Source organism: Alligator mississippiensis, chromosome 4, assembly GCF_030867095.1.
Source record: "Alligator mississippiensis isolate rAllMis1 chromosome 4, rAllMis1, whole genome shotgun sequence".
NCBI lineage: Eukaryota > Metazoa > Chordata > Crocodylia > Alligatoridae > Alligator > Alligator mississippiensis.
Window position 1 is genome coordinate 19,032,526 of NC_081827.1, and position 23,600 is coordinate 19,056,125.

General features: G+C 39.6%; 1 protein-coding gene across 1 annotated transcript in view; it reads left to right on the forward strand.

The window, feature by feature from the left end:
- PCLO (piccolo presynaptic cytomatrix protein) overlaps window positions 1–23,600 on the forward strand; it is a 552,248-nt gene that overhangs the window by 441,612 nt on the left and 87,036 nt on the right. Inside the window, exons 18-21 of the mRNA XM_059725816.1 lie at window positions 8,965–9,036; window positions 12,054–12,234; window positions 14,528–14,722; window positions 15,852–16,034. Coding sequence (XP_059581799.1) covers window positions 8,965–9,036; window positions 12,054–12,234; window positions 14,528–14,722; window positions 15,852–16,034 — 631 coding nt within the window. The remainder of the gene's footprint in view (window positions 1–8,964; window positions 9,037–12,053; window positions 12,235–14,527; window positions 14,723–15,851; window positions 16,035–23,600) is intronic.

Here is a 23,600-nt window from a genome sequence, read left to right on the forward strand (position 1 = left end):
TGTCTCTCTAAAATGTTCCTGCATTTCTTAATATTTTGTTGTTGAAATTTCTAACTTCATTTTTAATAGCAGTCCAAAATGTGCGTAGTAATAAAAGTTTGCCATTAACTACTTCTTCATCTGGGCATCCAGCCCTCAAACTCACTAACTTATTTGTGTTTCTCATTCTTCATTTTCTATAAGGATATTCTTTTTTGAATGGAGTGAATATATGCATGCTAGAGATGGTGCTTGAGAGCTCAAAAGATTGCTAGGGGGATATACAGTCTTTTGTCTTTAATGTTGCTAGCTGAAATCCAGCTGAGCAGAGCTGTATTATATTCAGTAGTTGTTTTGCAGAGTTTATGTGAATGTTATGCTTTATCTTTGTGTCGCGTGGGCTTGCACACATGAACTTTCAGACAAAATCACTACTTTATATCACAGTGACTGCACAGGAAATGAAAACCATAAGCCACATACGGCTAAAGGACAAGCCTTCAACATCCTACATTCACTGGAGAGAACTGCACATTTTACATCTAACATAAAACCTTCGCTTTGTTTAACTAGTTTTCTGGTTCTACAGTGAACATTTCACACAGGTTCAGCTACCAATGGTTAAATTCAACAGCTATTTGATGATCCTAAATGAGATGATAGTCTGGTGCCTAATGGACTGGTATCAGGGTCTCAGAAAATCCCATTTAACTTCTGGCACTAACTGGCACCTTGTACGTCAGTCTTCAATCTTACATTTTAAATTTTTTGAATCTTTGCCTGGTACAACTCATGTCTCTTCTTGTCTCTTCTCTATAGGTTCTTTTACCTTACTTGTCACCATACTATCCAAACATCTTTCAGTAGAACAGTAAGCAGTGTCACTAACAACATTCATATGTTGGGTTTCTTGTCTGTCATCAACTCCCCAGGCAGGTAGTGTATAGTGAAGGATTTGAGTAATTTTGTTTAATCCCCTCTCACCTCTCTTGGCATCTGCTGGGTAGACACAAAGAGATTCTTGCATAGGTGAGTGGCTCTTCTTCCTAGAAACATCAACGCTGGTCAGTTCTGGATTAATTCTTTTCTTTTTTTTTTTTTTCTGCTTCTCTTTTGCCTTTGCTTTCTCCTTCTCTTCCTCCACCACCTTCTTCTTCTTTTTTTTTTTTTTTTGTCAATGTAATTGATCCTAGAGGCTATGATGAATGAAAATGTAAATACGAGAAAATAAATACTACAACTTGAAAAACTATCCCCCACTGAAAAATCAGCCCCACACAACATGGTATTGTCTGCATAAATAAATGGCATGAGTTGATATTTTACAGTGTTTTACAAGATTAAGTAGAAATGTAAGATGATAACTATGATCATCTGAGACTCAACGTTTAGATCAACAAACAACTAAAACTGCATCAAGCATTGAATAAGTCATGGTCAGTCACAAATCGTTCCCATCCCAATACCAGCTCACAAATCTTGATAAAGATGACTTGCTCACAGAAGCATTTTACTTCCCTCCATCAAAGGCATGCTTGCCTGCTGACAGCAAATAAGTATTATTAAATGTTTGCTAATACTGTCCTTTGAACGTCATTGTCTAGACATAGACTGGTTATACAATTTTTCATTTTCATTTTCTCTTTCATAACCCAGTTGAAATTAAAGTGAAAATAATTGAGGAAGAGATCAGCCTTTGAAATGAAACAGACGCTTTCAAGCATACAATGATTAATTTAACAATGTAGCAAATTCTAGTTCAACAGTGGCAGAAAAAATAAATTAAACACTATGTATTTTGTAATTTAAGTTTGTGAAAGGGGATGAGGTAGAGATAATTTTAGTTGGAGGAGTATCATCCATTGTATAAGTGGAAGGTAGATAGAGTCATTTAGTTGGCAAATTCAATTCTGAAATGTCCAACTTCTTTTCCTAGCTTTGCCATTGTAACTATACTGATCTTAGACAAGTCTATTTTCCTTGTTGAGCTCAGTTTCCTAATCAGTATAAAAAAGTAGAGTAGTATTTCCTTACCATACAGGTAAGAAGTTTAGTTCATCCATGCCTGTACCTTCAGCTCCTAGAATAGTAATTAACATCTAAGAGATTTATTTAGAAAGAATAACATTTTCCCATCAAAGATTCATGGAAAATTAGAGTGGGAAGGGACCTCAGGAAGTCATCTAATTCAACCTCCTGCTTAAAGCAGGACCACCCCTAACTAGAACAACCTAGCCAAGGCTTTGTCCAGCCAGGGCTTAAAAAACTCCAGGAATAGAGATTCCACAACCTTTCTGTATAGCCTGTTCCAATGCTTTACTACCCTCCTCATGAGAAAGTTTTTTCCTAATATCTAACCTCAACTTCCCTTGCTGCAACTTGGACCATTGTTCCTTGTTCTGTCATCTGCCGCCACTGAGAACTGTCCAAATCCAGCCTCTTTCAAACCTCACCTCAGGTAGTTGAAGGCTGCTATTAAATCCCCTCTATTTTCCCCTCTCCAGACTAAATAAACCCAGTTCCTTCAGCCTCTCCTTATAAGTCATGTGCCCCAACCCCCTAACCATTTCTGTTTCCCTCCACTGGACTCACTTCTACCTGTCCACATCCTTTCTGTAGTGGGGGGCCCAAAACTTGACACAGTACTCCAGACGTGGCCTCACCAACCAGTGCTAAATAGAATGGAAGAATCACTTCCCTTGATCTGCTAGCAACGCTCCTACTAGTAGAGCCTAGTATGCTGTTAACCTTCTTCACAACATACTGTTGGCTCATACTGATCTTATTGTCCACTGTAACCCCCAGGTCCTTTTCTGCAGAGCTATTGATTAGCCATTCAGTCCCCATCTTGTACTGGTGCATGGGATTGTGCCATCCTAAGTGCAGGACTTTGTACTTGTCCTTATTGAACCTCATGAGATTTCTTTTGGTCCAATCCTCCAACTTGTCTAAGTCTCTCTGAATACTAGCCCTATCTCCCAGGGCATCTACTACTCCCCCCGCAGCTTGGTGTCATCTGTAAACTTGCTGAGCATGCACTTCATTTCATCTTACAGATTGTTGATGAAGATATTGCACAAAACCAGTCCCAGAACTGACCCCTGGGGCACTGTACTTGATACTGGCTGCCAACTAGACATCAAGCCATTGACTGCTACCCTTTGAGCCCAATGATGCATATTTCCTTAGCTTGGTTGTAAGGTTGTTGTGGGAGATTGTATCAAAAAAAGTCAAAGTCCAGAGACAGTCATCTCATCATAGAAGGCAATAAGGTTGGTCAGACATGACTTGCTCTTGATGAATCCATGCTAACTGTTCCTAATCACCTTCTTCTCCTCCAAGTGCTTAGGAGTGGATTTCTTGAGGATCTGCTCCATGATTTTTTTTGGTGACTGAGGTGAGGCTCACCAGTCTGTAGTTCCCAAATCCTCCTTCTTCACTTTCTTAATGATGGGTACTATATTTGCCCTTTTCCAATCACTCAGGACCTCTCTCAAGCATCATAAGTTTTCAAAGATAATGGCTCCGCAGTCACATTGGCCAACTTGCCCAGAACTCAGATGTATCACAACTGGCCCCATGGACTTGTACATATCCAGCTTTTCTAAATAGTCCTTTACCCATTCTTTTGCAAATGTTTGCAATTGACTTAGAAACTTAAGTTCCATTTTCAGAAGTCAAACTCATTGGGATTTTAGTGCCTTACTTCTACTGAGGGTCTAAATTTAAGTATCTAAATGATTTTTGAGAATGATATCTCAGACCCCTAAGTCACTTAAGTATCTTTGTAAATTTTAGCCAAAGTTTCTTCATCCTCCATGTACCAAAGCCCATGGTAGCCATTCAAATGCATTTAAAATTCTCATATAGTATTAATATAGAAAATAACAAGGTATTTTAAAATTGTTACTACTTAATAATTGCTGTGCACGAAGTATTCTATCAAAAACAAAATATCTGTGAAGTCATGTTACATATAGTAGAGGGGACAGGAAATCTAGTAAAATGTTCTACTTGTTCCAGTCAGTGAGTCACGTTAACTTTTTCAGGGGAAAGTGTAAAAAAATATTTTAAGTAGCTTACTCATTAGTTACACAAACATCAGTATAACCAGCAATGCCATGTGAGCTATAATCTTGGGGCTTTCAGTTCCAGAAACAGATATCTGCCACATGAGGTTTGAATAGGGAATTGTTGGTTGAGGCGGAGGCTGAAGTTATATGTTACACTTAGACCATACTAAAACTCTGGAATGTTGAGCATTGTTGAAGTTAGAATAAACTTAGCATTTACACATTAAGACTTAATATTATTCTTGCCTGCACAGCTCTGACTTGGCACTAGAGGGCTAGCAACCAGGGGCATGGCTAAGCACCAAGACACTTGGGTTGTATCCCTGCCTGAGGGAAGGAGCTGGGAGTGATGCAGCCTAGGATTTTGGAGAACTGCAAATGGCTTATTTTATCTCCATGGAGCAGATTGAAGTTACCCTAACATGAGCTAAGTAGCACACCCAGAGTGGCATAACTTTGAAACACTTAGAGGGCACTTAGCACAAGTTATCTAACTTTAATGTGCAGATGCCCATGTTTTAAGTGTCTTAGTATGGTCCAAGTGTAGTGTTTAACTGCACCCTTAGAAGCCATCTGCTAGGATAATATTAATCATAAACAATACGATGATTCAAAATTATATGCGGGAATGACAGACATTAACCTTAGCCATCACTCTGCTCCCCAGCCTCTGTTAGATGGTGGTTGTTCTGTAGAGTCTGAAGTTCATGTGGCATCATTTACACTTACATAGATACTTCCCATGGAAGCTTACTTAAATCATTTAATTTGTGTTTTAAGCATTAAGGAATGCTGACAGCATAACTGCCAGCAGGTACACTTTTCCGAACCTTCTGTACAAGTAACATATGTTCTAGATAGTTAAACTTAAGCTAAAGCTAATATTTATTAGCTTATATATTATTATGGTGAATTCACTCCAGCCAATAAAAGGCTACACACACACACACATTTGGGGAGATGTAGCATTCCATTTGCTAATAGATTATATATATATGGAAGGAGAATCCAATATATTTTAGTTAATTCATGACAGTAGCACAAACTGTTGCACATATCACTTGTATAAATACCAGGAATGAGCAAACCTCGTATGAATTTAAGAATTGCCAACTTGGTGTGCTATTTCTGGAAGTGGTGGAAATGCTCACCAAACTCCTTTTGCTATTGTGAAATTCCCCCCTCACCCATAATTTAACCTCATATTTTTTTGAGAGTGAGTCAATGACAAATGTTGTATCTGGCTCAAAATAAGTTTGTCCTGTGCTAAACAGCAGAAAGACTATATTCCCCAAAAGAAAAACTGGCAAAAAATGGTGACCTATATAAAAGGCAGATCCTTTATGTATGTTTTATTATATTTTTTCTCTCCTTCCCCTTTGTTCCCTTCTTCTGCACATTGTTTAAAGATACAGTGCTGTATCCATAACTTAACCACACAGTTGCATTTTATGTTAAAATGTAAAAACACATTTACTTTTTATGCTAAAAATTAAATAAGTAAGGAAATGGAAACTGCAGTACAATGGATAATTAGCTAATATGAACTTCTGAAAAAATTGGTGATGATATAAATGCAACAAATGTTTCCTCTGTTTTTCCTCAGATTATTCCCTTATGCCCATGCCGGGCAACTTGCCTCAGTAGGCACTGATTGATATCATGGTGAGCTTATAGGATAGATGGACAGGTTATATCTATTCTAGGAAGACTCTACTGGTGCCCCTCGTACTATTCGAATCTTAGAACACTACAGCAGCAAAGTGCTTCTAATACTGGCACAGCTACTTTGGAAAAGTTGAATTTTGTATCAATGTGATAAAAACACTCCCTCTCTACCACACAGAATGAAGCAAGTTATCCCAGAAAGAATGCAAATGTACTGTATATGCACTAAGGTGCATTGCATAGTTTTGTCATCAAGAGACTACTTCTTGATATCCTGACTATCCAAGTTATGCCAGAAGTCTAGATTGTCTGGCTACAGAAGTCTAGATTGTCTGGCTACACCTACAAATAGAAAAGGAGCTGTGCACTGGGTTCATGGAGAGACACTTGTTTGGGGTGAAACCTTCGCCCTACTGAAGTCAGTAGGAAAATGTTCTCTCAGCTGGGGAAAGATTTCATTTTAACAATTCAAATAATCCTGACCATGAAGGCAACACCTATTAGTACATCAAACTTAAATATACCATAATCTCATCATGACTTGTGTCAAGCTAACATGCTTTCATGATTATACTGTATGCATGTTCAGCTGAGTCTCTTCTCCTAGGGACATTTGCTCATTTATCCATGAATGAACTCCCCAGTTACACAAACATATACAGCCGGGCCCAGATTAAGAAAAATCATTTGAAATCACGTTGTCAGTTTAACTCCCTTCTGGGCCTTGAATTACTGGCTTCAGGAGCTAAGATTAGATATCCTAAAACAGCACCTTACTTGGCCAAGTTGTCGTCATACATAATGGTTAGTTTTAAAATCGCTAACCATCAAACACTCGTGGTTCCTTAATTGTAGTACGTATATACATCCTCAGACAAGCAATTTCCCTTGTACTTGAAACTCATCTCATACAGCCTGCCTCACAGAGTTCCTTTAATGGTGTTCATTGTCATTGCATTTAATAAAAGCTTTATTAAACTAAGAGGCTCAATGTAGATACTACAAAGAAATGTACAATTGGGTAAGTTTTACTCTGTTATTATCTTGCTAATACAAAAATGCTGTTCCAGCATAGGGTCAAGTGCTTGAAATCCTAGTCTGTGAGATGAGAGAGTTCAGGTCAATGGGGTCAGTGATGGCTCAAGTACAATTTATCATTTAGATTAAACATACTGTAAAACACTTATATTATTTTCAAATTTCAGACTCCGTGAAATGAGCTGGAAATACAGTGTATTAACAGAGCGCCCCTAAAATGTCCAGCCTTACTCAGAAAAGCTATGTGAAACACTGCACTTCTCCTTCCTTCCTCCTAACATCTACCAAAAAGGCCATCAAATACCTGGTCTCTTCTGCCTGGTCACAGACATCCGTCATTCCATTATATAACTTGTAAAGAAGAAACACCATTTTATATATTCTCTTTCTTTTGTACCCATGGATACTTTAAATGGTAAATAGTAAAGGGACTAGTCCAACATCAAAAGACTACAGATAGGATTGCCTAGTAACTGCCCAGCCACTTTGCAGGTTCTCTCTAAAATCATAACTTTAAAGTGTTGGATAATGGCAAAGGAGAGGAATTTTTTATTCAGGCAAGGACATCAATTTGGAAATGGCATTGAGAAGTGAAGCAGTAAGCTTTTTATGCTTCTTCTGTCTTTGTCCAGTTGCTTGTTCAATCTGCTGTTTAAGTTTTTGCAGAATAGTTCCAAAAAAAGGGTAGTGTACATGAATAGGTAGGAAAAAGGGTGTTGCATGAAGACATAGGATTAGAAAGAGAGAGAGAGAGATTAAGGAATTGGTCTCAATTATGAAAACTCTTTTTTAAATCTCTGCTTTCAAATGGTTGCTTTCTATTTGCCCTATTAACACATGCAGTATAAATACCAAAAAGTCATAAAAAACTCCTTTTGTATGGGGTTGGCAGGGTGCACTGAATATAATATAATTTTCAAGGGAAATGTTTATATTTATTCTTGTCTCTGAGATTAATTGAGAGCATATGCTATTCCTAATAAATAATAATTTAAAATCACAGTTTTCTACATGTTTAAAATATCTGCATGAGTTTTCCACTAAACCAAATAGCACTTAGGAATTATGGAGTGGTCAGTGCTACTTGGTTTCAGCGAATACTATGTAGTACGTATGTTGTTGTAGCTTGGCTAATGTCACTGGCCTCAGTTACGCTCTTGCCCTTTTGGCCTGTGCAGTTATCAGATCCATTCAGGTAATGATCGACTTTGACAGGTTATGTCCGTTAGGATGTGTAATTTCTTGTGTGAGTCAGGCATTTCTTTGGTTCAGGCCCTTTTATAGTGAAAGAATATATACAGAGTCCTGTTTCCCTGACCACAGCAGCAACAAATATAAACAGTAGAAAAAGTTTTCTGGGTCAAAATCTCCAAACCTGCCTGAACAGCCAGTTCTGTCCATCAGGGAGATCTTTCCCTCTTCTCAGTTTTCAGGAGATTGTTTTGAGCAGTAGCTTCCTTGTCACCACCTCTTTCTGTCTCTCTGCCCATAAAGGGGCTTATTCGCTCTAATTTTGGCATGAAAGAAGAATCGATAGCGCATCTATCAACTTTAACAAAGTTGGGAGCTGTCTGTAGATCACATACTCACTGATGACAGCCATTGACACCATCCATAGGTTTAGTTAATACAGTATTTGTACCCTTTTCTTTTGCCAGCAATCGTAAAGATTCCTGTAAGACTACAGTGTTTCAGGAACACTAAGGTGGGTTTCACCCATTGGGTGAATCCCAACTTCCATGTAGAGGCTTATGGACTGCTCTGAGGCTCTAGGGAATTAAATTGGTAAGCAGAATTTGAAATTCACACTCAAACTGATCTCAGCCACAGGCAGGTCTGTGAGTCCCATATATTTTAAGCACAATCAACTGAACTGCACAAAGGAACAGAAGTATAGTATACTGAAACATGGCCGCTGTCAACTTTTAAAAATCATAGTAAGGGCCTTGTGCTGGATGCACAGTCAGGCTGGCAAAAACATCTCCTGAGAGTCCCAGCAGTGCCAAGTACAAGCCCATCTGTCTTCCTATCAGATTCTAGCCAAAATGAATTTTCTGAGATTAAGGTTGATAGAAGGATAAAATTGTCTGGCTGTCATATGGAAAAAGGGCCCAGGCCAGTGATAACAAATAGAATCTATTGTGTGGACGTGAGATGAAGTTTATGATGACAATTGGGGTTAATTATCTCTTGATTTAAATTGTAGCTGAAGAAGAAGACACTGGAAGTGACTGTCTGGGATTATGATAGATTTTCCTCCAATGACTTTCTTGGTGAAGTGAGTATCTAATTTCCTCTCTTAGCCTGGCTTGGGAGACAGCTGATTAAATGCATGTTGGTATTCAGAGATTGTTTTGCTTTGCTGTTCAATGGGGAACTAGAGAAATCATATCATCTTAAGTATCACCTCTGGGCCTGCTTCATAAAAAACGTGAAAGATTTCCTTCATTCAAGCTCAAGGGACACCTGCTTTTTTTTTTTCATGTCCTGATATATTGCAGCTAATTTTTTGGCTCTTAGCTTTAAGACACTGGGATGAAAATTAATGAAGTTTTAGTTCATAGTTCCTGAAACTAAGGTAGTTGTAGTCTCAACAATAGTTTTGTTAGGGGTTTCCTTTTTTCTACCAGTGAGATGATGGAAAGGAGTGTGGGAAGTAGAGTGAAAGTGTAAATCATTGGAGAGGACCTAACCCTGCCCTCAGGCCCTAATTTGCGAGATGCTTAAGAACATGCCTAACTTGAAGCACCTGAAGTAGATCTCTTGAAGCACCTTGCTGAATCAAGGCCTCCCTTACAATGCTTTGAAGTGAGTTCAGCTATAAGAAGCTCAAAGACAACCCACTCCTCCCCCCCTTTAACACATATAACATGGAATTATCAGAAATAACCATGGTGTCAAAACACCGATTAAAATCATTATTACCAGAGAGGATTACAGTTAAAAACAAGAACCTAGAGAAATCAATTATCAAAATTACTATTCATATGCAGAGCTAATAATAGGACCACAATCTGCTTAACTTGCATTTTAGGGTTAGTTTACAGCAGGTACACCAAGAAACTATTCATTTAATTTTTGGATTTGCTTTATTGTAACCATAGTACTAGGCAGTCTATGTCACTGCTTGCATAGTTATTTAAACAACTATATGGATGAATATAGAAAGCAGTTATAGGATTACTTATGGCCTTACCTACTACATCGTGTTGTTGCTGAGTTCAGCGTATGTATCTTGCCCCAGAATACATGACTTGAGAGAATATTTAGAGAGTAATAATAATCATTATTATTTATGATTTTCAGATAAATTTAGTGCTCTGCCTGATGCTTCTCCAACATGATTAAAAGCTTTGACTTGAAAAATGAGTGTTTTATTTATTTTTAATTCATTGAAATGTAAATATGAAAGCAGTTCCTAGTGTAGAGATTGCCAGCATGCACATGCAGGTAAGTATATTTTAGGTATAGCATTCAGGGATTATGAAGGATTTAGCCTAAAGAAGGCCTACACTATCAAACTGTGATACAGTCAATCTGTAACTTAGGTCATTTGTCATTGCCTGATATCTTTAAGGGCAAGCGAAGAAACTGCTCAAAGGACTTCAAAGAGACCAAGTCAAGGCATATGGAAACTAAAGGAAAGCATGTTTTTCTGTTCTGCAGGAAGGCATCTGACTGTAACCTAGAAAGTAGGGTATTCCCCTGGGAAGGGTTCAGATCCATGCTGCCTGCATTGTTTATGAATTTTATTATTAGGTAGTCATTGGGTTCAAAAAGCAAACACACACACACACGCACAAAAAAGTAAGCATTGGAGCAAGGACTGGAACCTAGAGGTGATGACTGACCACTGGGCTACAGTTATGATGCCTTTGCTTGTTCTTCTTCTGACCCCGTTTTTTCCCAGAACATTGGCCCAGCTTCAGCAGGGAGGATGGGGGGGTGCCATAAAGTCAGGTTCTACCAGTCCCATGTTAAGCCTTGATAGGCCAACATGGGGACCTTGATGTATATTTCAGTGCTCTTTTTTTCTCTGTGTGGGAACAGTTTTTCATTAATCTTTCTAGGAATAAGAGGCCTTCCTCAAAAAAAGCCCTTTGTAGACATCTGAGGCTTTTGCTCCTAGACTACATGACCCAAACTTCTATCCTAACCACAGCCCCTTTTCTGTTCCCAAATAACTATGCCTTTTATCGTTTGCATAATGCTCTACAGCTACGGTGTGCATCAAACCTAGGACATCTGTAAGATGGGTATCTCTTGCTCATAAATGTTTTGCAAGCTTATTACAATTTACTCTTTGCACCCCTGGCTCTCCCTTTTTAATGCCCTTTATGACCTCAGTGCATTCTAGGGATAAGAAAAGCCTGTGGCAAACTGCCTATGTTTCCTCTTCTCTACAAGAAGACATAGTAAGGATTTCTCTTTTGTGGGGTTCCCCTACCTTGTTGCTGGCAGTGTTCCCTCAGGTCCTGTCAGATTTGGCGTACTGAGAGCTACCTGGCAGCTGAGGCCCATTGCTGTCCTGTTTTCGAATGCTGAAGTTACAGGCTGTCTGCCAAACTTTGTTATATCTGGGTTCCCTTGTTCTGCCTGGCTTCCACTCCCTTTCAGTGCCCTCTATTCCTTGCCACTGCGGGCCTCTTTCTTTACTGCATCTCAGGTAAGTAGTAAAGGGCTTTACTTAGCCACAAGCTAATTCCTAAATGGACTTTCCTTTTCTGCACTATTTTTTTCTAAAAGTTTCCAAAATTTTTGCCACAAGTGCAAGTGGTCCAGAGCAGTCAGAGGAAGATGGCCATATCATTTCTCTGCCAAGAGCCCCTCTCACTGTTACAGTCCCTAGGAATCACTTTCCTCTCTCTATCAGTTTTGAATTTTACAAGATAAAATCAGTTCTGTTCCTAAGCAATGAAAAAGAATTGTTCTCTCACTTCTGCAAGATATCTTAAACTCCATTTTAAAATGGCTTCCATTTTAACCAAGTTAAAATATTACATATGAAAATATTTGAAAATATTTATCAAGAACCTTTCAGCTTCATTTTACATCTGACAGTGCTTTTTAACAGCAAATATTCAGTCATTTGCCATTTTATGTTTACTTGAAAGAAGAAATAAAATAACGGGAAAAAATGGTGCCTGATTTTTGACGTATCCTTATAAGTTTTAAATATGTGCAACTATTAATTTCAGTAGAGTTACTTCTGGCATGCATCAGTGTTAGTGAATCAGATTGTCATCTTATATCACTGTATATTTTAAATCAGATATGCCATATGTCATTGTACAGGTATTGATTGAGCTATCCAGCACGTCTCAGCTTGACAACACCCCACGGTGGTACCTTTTGAAGGAACAGACCGAAAGCATCGATCATGGGAAATCCCATTCTGGACAGAGTAGCCAGCAATCACCAAAGCCATCGGTCATCAAAAGTAGAAGCCATGGAATCTTCCCAGATCCATCCAAGGGTAGGAATGATTTTACATAAGAGAGATGGAAAATATTCCAGGAAGGCAACAGAAAGTGTCAACAGAGGAGAATATTTTTGTGATTTTCAAGTTTCTGTGAAAAATAGTGACTTGCATACATTTTCTATATACATTTCTTAAAAGTGAAGTTCAGTAGCTCTGCACAGTGATTTCATCTGTTTATGCCTAAACTGGTTTGACCTTTGGGTACCATGCAGTTTATTGGGTGTTGTGTCATCCAGATGAGATCTTAAAAGTGACATCCCACATGTTTTGCATAGCTATTAATAATTCCATAGCACTTTTTGTTTGCCTAATATCCTTGAATAAATGTCAATATGGACATACACCATTTCAGATTTGGCTTTTCACATTATTTTTATCTTCACTTCATACTTGATGATGGCTGTCTTTGAACTTTTATGCTAATCTTTAACCATTTGTCCTCTGATATGGTCAGAATAACCGTTTGAATTTATAAAGATAGCAGGCTTGAGTTTATCCCACTTATACTGTCAGTCAGAAGAAGCCCCACCAAAACTAGGGGAGCTGGTGAAGTTTAATAGAATTACACTTGTGCAAATGAGAGGACACTCAAGTTCACCATTTCCTAAATTGCCCAACAACTTAGCTGGCAAACATAGGCAGTGCACAAACATGCATTTTTAGTGGAGGAAAATCTGGGAAAGGGAACAGCACTGCTGATGTTTTGTCTACAGTCATCGCTTCGCCCCTGCTCCTTGTGCCTTGATGAACCTGGGATGATCCCAGTCTAGGGAAAATGTAGGCTGGTCCAGTCTGCAAGGTTCAGCCGCTGGCTTTTAAATTGCTGCCCCAATGCTCAGTGGGGCAGCAGGGAGGCAATGGGAAGCCAGTGGGAAGCAGCAAAGTCTCCTGCCTCTTCCTGAAACCAGGGACTACCCTGTTTGGGGAAGAGGCAGGCCCCCTGCCTGCTTTTTACACCAGAGATCCTGGAGACAGGACAGGGGGATTGCAGTGCCTGGCCGCTGAGTGGACAGAGCAGCACAGAAAAGCCCCCTCTTCTCTTCTCACACTGATAATCCCAGCGTGTGAGGATCCAAAAGGGAAACACTAGTGGCTGCTCCTTCCCTCCCTTTCGGTCTATTGGAGAAGCTGCAGCAACTGCTGCCCACACTTTTTGCAGACCCCAGGGTCTCAGGAAGGCACTGAAGACTTTCTCCCTAGGTCCACACTTCCTGGTCTCTAGGAGAAATTAAGATGGAGAAAATGGGCAGATATTCATTCTCCTGAGAGGAACACTCCTGAAAGGGACTTCTAACTGGTCATTTTTGATCCAGGAGAAACAGTGTCAACAGTTGTACACCTGTAGCTTCTACCTTGTAGAAACTGAATGTCTGTATACGTGTGCATGTACAGCATATTCAGTGCAAGAAATGACCATGAGAAGAAGCAGTACAAATAGAAACCAGATGACAATAGCAAATGACAGGATGGCCTTCTGGTGATAAAAGCCTTCAATGAACTGCTTACTTACAAGGCTAGTAATGTCTGCTGCCTAAATCAGAGGAAGTTACAGGTATAATGACCTAAGTGCTACTTTGTGACTTGGAGTACAGTGGGGTCAGCAGAACTGGATACCTTTCTTCCCTCCAATTTTGCTTGGCATAGATGTGGCACAAGTGAATGGGAAAGGAGTGGCAGAGCAAGCTTGGGAACATGTCTGTTGGGGCACATAACCAAACATAAATATACCAAAAATGTCCTCTTATGGGGTAAGGTGGTAGAAGGGCAGGAAGTGGGATAGTCCTTGATTTTGTCCATCAGTTCACAACTGAGCAATGTTGGACCAGCATGAAATATGTCATATTAATGACTAGAGAGCAGTGGTTACCTGTTCTAGTCTAAAGTTAAGCAGAAAGTAGAACAGGGTGGCTCCTTAGAGACAAACTGGTTCAGTGATACATAACCTTTTGTAGGCAACAGCCGACTTTGTCAGATATGATTATGCCTCTCTGAACCAGTTAGTCTTAAAGATGCCACCTCACTCTGCCTGAGTTCAGACTAACATGACTAACTACCTCTACTCGTGGATGGCACCACACTCAGCTGAATGAAATGGATTTAAATTAATTAGTCGTATAGAATCACAGAGCCACAGGAAAGCAGGAGGGAACCATGTATCAGAAGGGAGTCTCTCAGATATAGAGACTTAAGACTAGAACTACACATCATGAATTGTTTAGGACTTTGCCTACAGATACTGTATATCCAAGAGAGAGTTTTTTAACAATGCTTATCCTTTTTCTCCCAGACATGCAGGTGCCCACCATTGAAAAATCCCACAGTAGTCCAGGGAGCTCCAAATCTTCCTCTGAAGGACATCTACGCTCTCATGGACCATCCCGCAGCCAAAGCAAAACCAGCGTCACTCAAACTCACCTTGAAGACGCTGGGGCAGCAATCGCCGCTGCTGAAGCAGCTGTCCAACAGCTTCGCCTCCAACCAAGTAAAAGACGCAAATAAATTCCTCAGCATGGCAGCTTAATGTTCATCTGTTGCCTTTTCCCCTGCTGTCCTTCCCCTTTTTGCTATTTCTTTTTTCCATTCTTGGCACACTGTGCTCACTCTAGTCAAAGTATTTCTTTGTGTGTTTATGTGTGTGTGTGTGTGTGTGTGTGTGTACATGTCTTTAAATACATATAAGTACAATAGTATCCTATTTCAAAGTCTTTTTTTTTTATATATATAAATATAAACTTCAGTGAAACTGGCTGTTTCTTGATCACTTTGTCCATCCGTGGTCCATGACATTCCATAGCTGTGCATGACTCATGGAAACTTCATTCATGTGTTTGGTGTTGTTTTGGTGTTGCTAAATAACTCAACCACTGAAAAAATCAAAATGCTGAGATGGCGGCTGTCAATTTGCCAAGACTCATGCACACTATTCATTGAGAGAACAAGAACAGGAAGATACTAATTTGAGAAAACAATCAGGAGAGCTACATGGAAGGAAAGGGTTATCCAAAGCAACATCATTAGTAAATGAGTGCTGCTGAGAGGCAGGCTGACAGTAAATACTCAAGACCTTTAACAAGGAGATTGTGGGAAAACTTATTATTCAACTCTCTTTGGACTATACTAACTTAGTTGCTATAATTGATTCAGTTTTCATAATTACATTATGCCACAGATTGATTTAGGGTCAAGATAGTATTTGTCTGGCAGCTTCAAAACAATTAACAGATTACAACATGTTCATCCAAAATGGCAGGGCTTCAAAACAAAATTGAGAGGTGCACCTTATAACTGGTTGAGGATTTAGTTGCTGACCAATTAAAACCTTCCCACCATGGACTCATTATGTTTGTATTCAGGGTTTGTTGGTGTGCCATAAATTCATTGTTGTATGAAGCAAAAAAGGGGAAAAATATTTCCCTTGTCTTTACCATCATTAATAAAGAAACAGCCAGTTTTAATCCCCCCTTAATGCTGTGCATGTGATGTCTCTGGTGTTTGAAAACACTACTTATTTAAATACAGAAAAGAACACTTCTGTTTGCATGAATAACATTTAAGCTGGTTCCATCTGAGGATACATACTCTGGGTTTCCATTTCACCCACACTGCCACAGCAGCACATAAAAGCGGTCAGTCTAATCATGCCAGGAAGCAGCACAGACACAGCATAGCAGGAGTCCTCCCAATTCAAAGAACTCAGTCTGACAATCTGCCTCCACCAGCCAATGACAACAAAGACCAAAGCCAACTAGCCCTCAGGAAAGTGATGTCAGATGGACCAGTCAAGCCCGAAGGAGGTGAGCAGAAAAGACATGGCCAAGAAACCAACCAAATCTCAAACCCTTCTTGCCATGTCTCCTAATGTATTACAACATTTACTCATTTATTTACCCCTATATGAAGTGCTGTAAATGTTAACACAACTCAAGACCTTTACTTGACCTTACAAGAATCATGTAAGTCCGTAGTGAAAGAACGTGCTAAGCAAATTGTGGAAGAACAATTTCTGCTTTTCCAGTCCACCGAGGGGACCTGGACTTCTGTTGAAACATGGATCAACTGTTTTCACGTCACCTAATAAAAGTTATGCATCTAACCTGGTTTGCTTAAGCATGTTTAAGCATTTCTTCTCCGATGATAAAAACCTAATTGCACATTCCTGTTGTTAGAATTTAACAGGGACAATGCACTGTTCTGAATCTCTCTTTCCCTTCCCCCCCCCAAACATGCACCCACACTTGGGTGTTATTTCAGATGCAGAGCTCTCAATGCAGAGAGTTTTGCAAAGTACCAGTGGAAAGAAAAGGAATAAAGGTCAATATCCATCTCAATACCCATGCTGAAAATATAATCCTTTAACACATAAAGTGGAAATATTTTCCTCTCTGTGTATGCCATCATCCAGCTATCTATTATGATATCAAATAAAGGACCAGATTCGTATTTGGTGCACATTATTGGAATTCCATTGACTTCTGGAGCACTTCTGTGACCTACATCTGTTGGGGAACCAGCTGTGTCTACTTGATGTTTAAGCTATTTGGCTATTGTACTTTAGGTTCCCCATCTGTCTTCTGCACTTTACCCCCTGGCTAAACTGTATCTCCCAGGATGCAGCTCAGTCTCCTCTCTGAACAGAAAGGTGCTTTATGGGAGTCATTTGGCTGCAAAAACACCCTGGAAAATGTAGTTTTGCTAGGGAGCTCCATATAAAAATGGGGACATTGGGTCCAAACTACATCATCTATGGAGCAATGTGCCATCATAGAGAAATTCATTTCTGAGGTTGAAAAGTTTTGTGCCACTTAGACAAACTTAAATGAACTATTTCAGCTTAAGAGTATAAAGTCATTTAGTTTTGATTAAAAACGCCATCAGGAAACTTTTCATTATTTTCTAGTGAGATCTTTTCAAAATTTTCATTCCACAAATCAATTGGTATTTTTATATTTTCTATCCCAACCCAATCCAAAATATTAGCTGTTTCTGCAGGATGGACATTTTTCATTTTCCCCATAACTTTATTTTAAAGCCAGAGTCTCTCCCACAGTAGGTTACTTGTCAATTCAGGAAAGGAGACTGGAGATGTCATAAAACCAGTTCAGGATCAATTATTTAGTAACTCTAAATTACTCCACTGTGTCCTTCCTGGGCAGGGTGGGCCACATGCTAATCCACCTAGTGGGTGTCAGACCCCCAAGGATGTCACCAAACTGCTGGCTACTTGCCAGCCCCAGCTTATTCTGTACCCTCAAATGAGGCCACCATCGGGGAACCAAGTGACCTGAGTGGGCAAATGAGAGCCCCTGATTAGATGGCTATAAAGCTTCCCACTTCTAGCAAGACCTTATCTTTGTCCTTTTTAATCTTGTTCCTATCTTTGACCCTACCAAACCTTAATCAACTACTTTACTCTGACCTTCATTCTTCCCTGTCTTGAGCCTCAGCTCAATATCCTTGAACGTTAATATGTACCTACCTACCCACCTCACAGTAGTGTTGGTAGAGTGTCTCTATACAGCCTCGGCAATAAAGAGTCCTATATGTGAATTATTGCTTTTTCCAGTCAGGTTGAAACCAGTGGGAGAATGCCTTGAACTTTTTTCTTTTAATTTCTGAGCTGAAACAGGAATTGTAACTACACACACACACACACATGTGCAAAACTCATAGATTTAGCATCAGATTAGGGAGAAAGGTCTGGTCTACTTGCTTTATTAAATTAGTTATCCTAATTATCATTCAACAAATACCCAGAGACTCTAGTCTTTTGACTGAGGTTGTTTCTCCTTTTCATCCATTCTACATCCAACAGAAAAAGAGGCTTAGAAAATGGCTGATTTTTTAACAATATTCTTTCTTGGCAGCAAATGACCTTTCTGTATATTTGCAGTAATTTTATTTTTTTTAAACTCATCCCAATTCACATGCCTCTTTTTTGTGAGACTAGCCCAGAGAAATCATACTCTTCTTCTCAGGGTAAATTTTCTAAATATTAACAAATTTCCAGCAAGTTTAATTTTGTGCATGGATACACAGTACTGTATGTTTTCAAAGTGAAAAGGAAACCACAAACAAAAAGCCACACACTATGCATGCTAAAGTCTGCCAGTGCAAGAAACACATCATTCCCCAATTGTAATATTAAGCCATTTAGCTCTGAACTTAAGGTAACCTCAATGTTTTAAAAATAAAACTCCTAATTAGAAAGTTTAAATGTTTTAATTTGTATTGAAACTACAGCTCAACTATGATATTAATTCATTATCACTGTAACCCCTGATAGCTAATTACTTCATTTAATGAGAAATAAACCCTGAAGTAAAGTTTGTTTTTTGCTTCAGAAAATTAAAAGAGAATTTTGCAAAGAAACTGCTTATATTATACATTGTCTCCTAACTTGGAAAGAATCCATAAGACTTTAAAGTTCATTAATAGGACATAGTTACTGCACATTATATTTAGTAGTTGGATAACCAAGTACTAAATCAGTGTGCAGTAACTTGCACTACTGTGCAGTAGCATAGGCACACAGGTTTTTTTCAGACATTAACTGCACAGTAGTGTATTAGCGTGATTTCTGCTCGGCATGCTAACGTGCAGTTAGCATCTCGTCTGGATGCACCCACTGTATACATTTTTCCTATGCATTGTATACATTATAAATATAATTGATGGCTTTAGGATTCTTCAGGCATCAAAGAACGCCCTGGCCTTTTACCAGTGCTTTGTAACACCAGTGAGTTATGTAGCAAAGAATGTGCAAAGCATAGGCATTTACACAACATTTGTAGATAGCCTGCTAAAAGAACAAGCCATGTACTTTCAGGGCCTTGTTACATATTACACTGAGCCACACAAATATTGATCAGTGTTAGCAATAGCTTGAGTTTGGAGCAGTCACACTTCAGGCTAACAGGGGCCTAGGGGACTGAAAAATAAGAATACCCGCCTCCTCCCTTTTTGGGCTTCCCCCTACCTCCATGACTCCTGCTTGTCCCCATTTCTCCCCATTTACATTTGGATTGCCCATGCTGTTTGTCCCAAAGGAGCAGACAGAGAAGGGTTAACCTGCCTGCCTGGCCACTAGGACCACTGTTGCTGAGCTGCTGCTCTTCTCCAGGCAGAGCCCCCCCAGAAAGCAGTAGCAGTACCTGGCCATGCAGGTTAACCCTTCCTTGCCTGCTCCCTGGGACAGAGGCTGGGCAGCCACAAATAAGTGGGGATGGGGAGTGAGGGGACAGTAGATCAGAGGCCCACAGCAGGGGGAGCTGAAGGGCTTTTCCCACCAGTGCCTTTAAACCCTGTGCTCCTGGTTGAAAGTCCCTGGCATGGAAAACCAAGAATCTGACACTTCCAGGAGTGTCTGATTCCCCATTCCCAGAAGCCCTACCGGTGCTTCTAGGAGCAGGGTTTAAACTCCCTGGAGGAAGCCCACAAATTGCTGCAGCTCTGAGACATCCCTAGGCCATACCAGGTCCGAGCACCTGGCTTTCAACTTGCCAGTGATCTTTCAAATAGAAAGGGCACAATTGGGATCTGATTCCCTGATACCAGAATCATACCTTCTTCCATTACACATTCATTTAAAGGTGTAATGGAAGAAGGTATGATTCTGGGATCAGGGAATCAGATCCCAAGAGTGCCCATATTTGCAACAGGGAGAGTAGCATTTGTGCAATTGTATGGAATTAATAGAAGGATCCATTTTCAGGACAGAGATGAGAAGATCCTGCTTGGCTCAGAAAGACTTGTTTATCTGTTCCTAATGCCTTTGCATTTCATCGTATAAAAGTGAAGTTTAGAAGCTGAGTAGTTTATTTAAACCACAATGTGGGTTGTCTTCTGTACTTGCAAGTAGACCCCTGTTGCAGACAGGTCTGCTAGTGTACTGCTTCTAAAGAGTTCATGGTGCACCACTGACATTTATCCAGGCAAAATGTCAGTATAGACATCAAAGGACATAAGACTTTTAGTTGAAAGATTGTCATCTTCCTCATGCACGGGTTCTTTTTATCTAGAACAAATAAAGATACAGCCAGAAAAAATAGAGGTAGTGTTAAACTTTTGATGTGAAGAGTTGGCCAACATCATTCAGGGTCTGCCAATAAATGTTAATTGCCAGACTGTGTTTCATGTAAAGGTCCATGTGCACCCACAGCAGCATGTTGCACTGGGCACGCCTATACCCTAGGTAATTCTGCATAGAGGAATCCTTCTTATCATAAGGGGTCCATTTATTTTTGCAGTGCAAGCATCACATTTTCTATTTCAATTCTCCCCATCCCATTTGAATTTTACCAAAAAGAATTTCTCTCTTAAGCTTAGCTAAGGTTTTTGCAACCCCCCAAACTGTCAAACAGTTGAAAAATGATGACAACTTCAGAACTTCCCTTTTCAATACACCTGATACAACTGACTGATATCTGTGGCCATTAACTCTTTGTTTCTCCCAGATCTTTCATCTTTAAATTCTAAGCTTTTTCTTTGTGACCAGAACACATTTACTGCACATTTAAAATGGCTGCATTTGTGCAATGATTTCCCAGTTATGCAGCATTCTGATATCAGGATCATCTCCTTGAGACAGTTTTAGTTGCTCCAGTCCCTACCTGCAACTATATATTCACTGTTCCAGTGGATGAATCAAAAACATTTGCACATGTGGCAAATATGGTAAGCTAAGCGTAGGGTTGTCACAACCATTGTGGTCAATAAATTATATGAGAATGGAAGGGTTACTCCATATTTTTAAAGCCCTCTTCCACTGGTTTAAGTTACTGTTTTCTTTTATATAAGGAGTTAAAAGTCATTCATCTGATTTTAATCTGGTATTTAGCTTAGGTGGTTTCCACTTCTTTCCTAGATCTCAGGAAGGGCACTTTATGACTGAAAGCTTATCTAACACTCACCCAGTTATTCAATTGGTACAATAAAACATATTACCTAAAATAACCTTTGCTTCTTAATAAGCTGAAACACAGCCATTTCATTATGAGCACACTCTTTAACTTGGGCAACCAACTAGTTATCCTGCTTAAGATAGTATTAGTGATTAGCCTCCTAACAATACTGATAAGATGTCTACATCATTGCACTTTTACTCAGTCTTGTGTTTAACTCAAAGTCAAAGCACTGTCTAAAAACCTGGCCCTCAGGATTCCTGAATCGAGAGTGCCATTACAGGCATGCATGGTTTGCACCACAACTTACTCCCTCTTAAATAATGGTGTAATATGAAAATGATTTAGTTGATGCATGGGGTGCCTTTTGTACAGTAATTTATCTTTGGAGAACGCAAACTTTGGCCACAATAGGACACCAAAATTGCAAGTACAGTAAACAGATTATAAGTACAAAATCTTTGTCTAATATGAAAAGGCTTTTGAAACATAGTAGGCTAAGTCAGGGGTAGTAACAAGGGCCTTTTTCAATGCAGAAAATGCCAAGTTGCACTATCCTCTATGCTCTCTCTCTTATTTTGGCCCTAGTTCTACTCAATTATAGAGTTGGCCATCCTTCTCCATTTGTTCTAATCAGTGACATTTTCTGTTCCTATCTCCAGTTCTTTTATGCCTTTCCTGACTCTATCAAATCATCTCAGCCTTGACCTTCCGCTTTTCCTCTTCCCTTCAGTTTTAATTGCTGTTACTTTTCCAGCCATATTTTCCTCTTGATTACATAGGAGAGCAGATAGACACCTGGCTGGGGTTGTTTAGTCAGGAATGATCCTACCTTGAGGAGGATGCTAGAGTAGGTGATCCCATGAGATCTTTCCAGCCCTACTTTCCTATGAACCTAAGTGCACAACACTGCAACAGAATGAGTAATCTGATATGCTCAGTGCTCAAATATACCCTTTCTCCTTGTAGTTTTCTTCTCCACCATCTTTTATCTAAACTGGTGGTACGCATTTTGCTCTTGCAGTTCCCTTGTTAGTATCTGCTCCTTGTCACAGATATTCAGCATGCAAACAGGAATCCATTCCTATTTCAGATCCATAAGTAACAAAGAGTTTACTGAGCTTTTGGATCTCATAGCATGTTTCAACTATTCCCACATCTCCATTTTGCTGTAAAGTTACCACAGAATGTAATTGTTATATCCTGAAGGCAGAAAAACTTGTTCTCTGCAAATCAATTACCTACAAACTAGTTTTTTTCACCCAGGCCCTAGCCTTAAAGAGAATTTCCACAGACAAAATCTGTAGGGCACTTTTCCTGGCTTTTACTTCACAGTCACTAGTCCAAGTTCAATCCACACGAGCTATTAGCGCATCCACTTGTGATGGCCACCCAGGCTTCTTGCCTGAGTTCCCAGGTTCCAATTTATAAACCCCAATTTGGCTGTCTTAAGGAATGGTGCATGTTGTTTCCACCTGAAACTAATTAGATGACTTCGTTTTGAGCTCCCATCTTTCCTAGTCTTTTTAGCATATCTGGTCTAATAACTATGTGAGTTAGTGCCTGCTAAGCTTATACATTTCACCTATATTACATATTCAGTAGTCTACATCTCATCCATGGGGTTGTTTTATGGACCTTCAATCATTGTGCCTTCAGGTTAACATTTCTAATCTTCCTTCCTGAAGAGGGTAAGGACCATTCATTAGACAATTATGTCTCTTCCTGTCCCGACCAGTTTCCTATTGATAACAATATTTTAGTTGTTAATTTTCTCTTCGTACAAATATTTAACTGAAATATTTTCAGTATTGCTAAGTACCCTTGTTTTATAAACTCAATTTAATACTTTCCCCAATCTTTCAAAAATGTTACTAATTAGATTAGATTCCCATTTTCCTTCATCCGTTTGTGCATATTAGACACAGAGCTGTATTTTCAAAGCTCATGGTGATCATCTTTCAGTTTCTCTATTAACTACTATTTCTCTCTGCTGCAATGGAAAAGTAAAGTTCCATAGTAAATTTTATTGTATTTTGTCCTCCTTTTCCTGACCTGCAAATCCAAGTCTAGTTTCATAGATTCATAGATGCTAGGGTCGAAATGGACCTCAAAAGATCATTGAGTCCGACCCCCTGCCTAGGCAGGAAAGAGTGCTGGGGTCAGATGACCCCAACCAGATGCCTATCCAGCCTTCTCTTAAAGACCCCCAAAGTAGGGGAGAGCACCACCTCCCTTGGAAGCCAATTCCAAATTTTGGCCACCCTTACCGTGAAGAAGTTTTTCATGATATCTAGCCTAAATTTGCTCTCTGTTAGTTTGTGACCATTGCTCCTTGTTACCCCAAGAGGCGCCCTGGTGAACAGAGCATCTCCAATCCCTTGCTGCATCCCCCTAATGAATTTGTAGCTGGCCACAAGATCAGCCCTCAGCCTTCTCTTGTGGAGGCTGAAGAGGTCC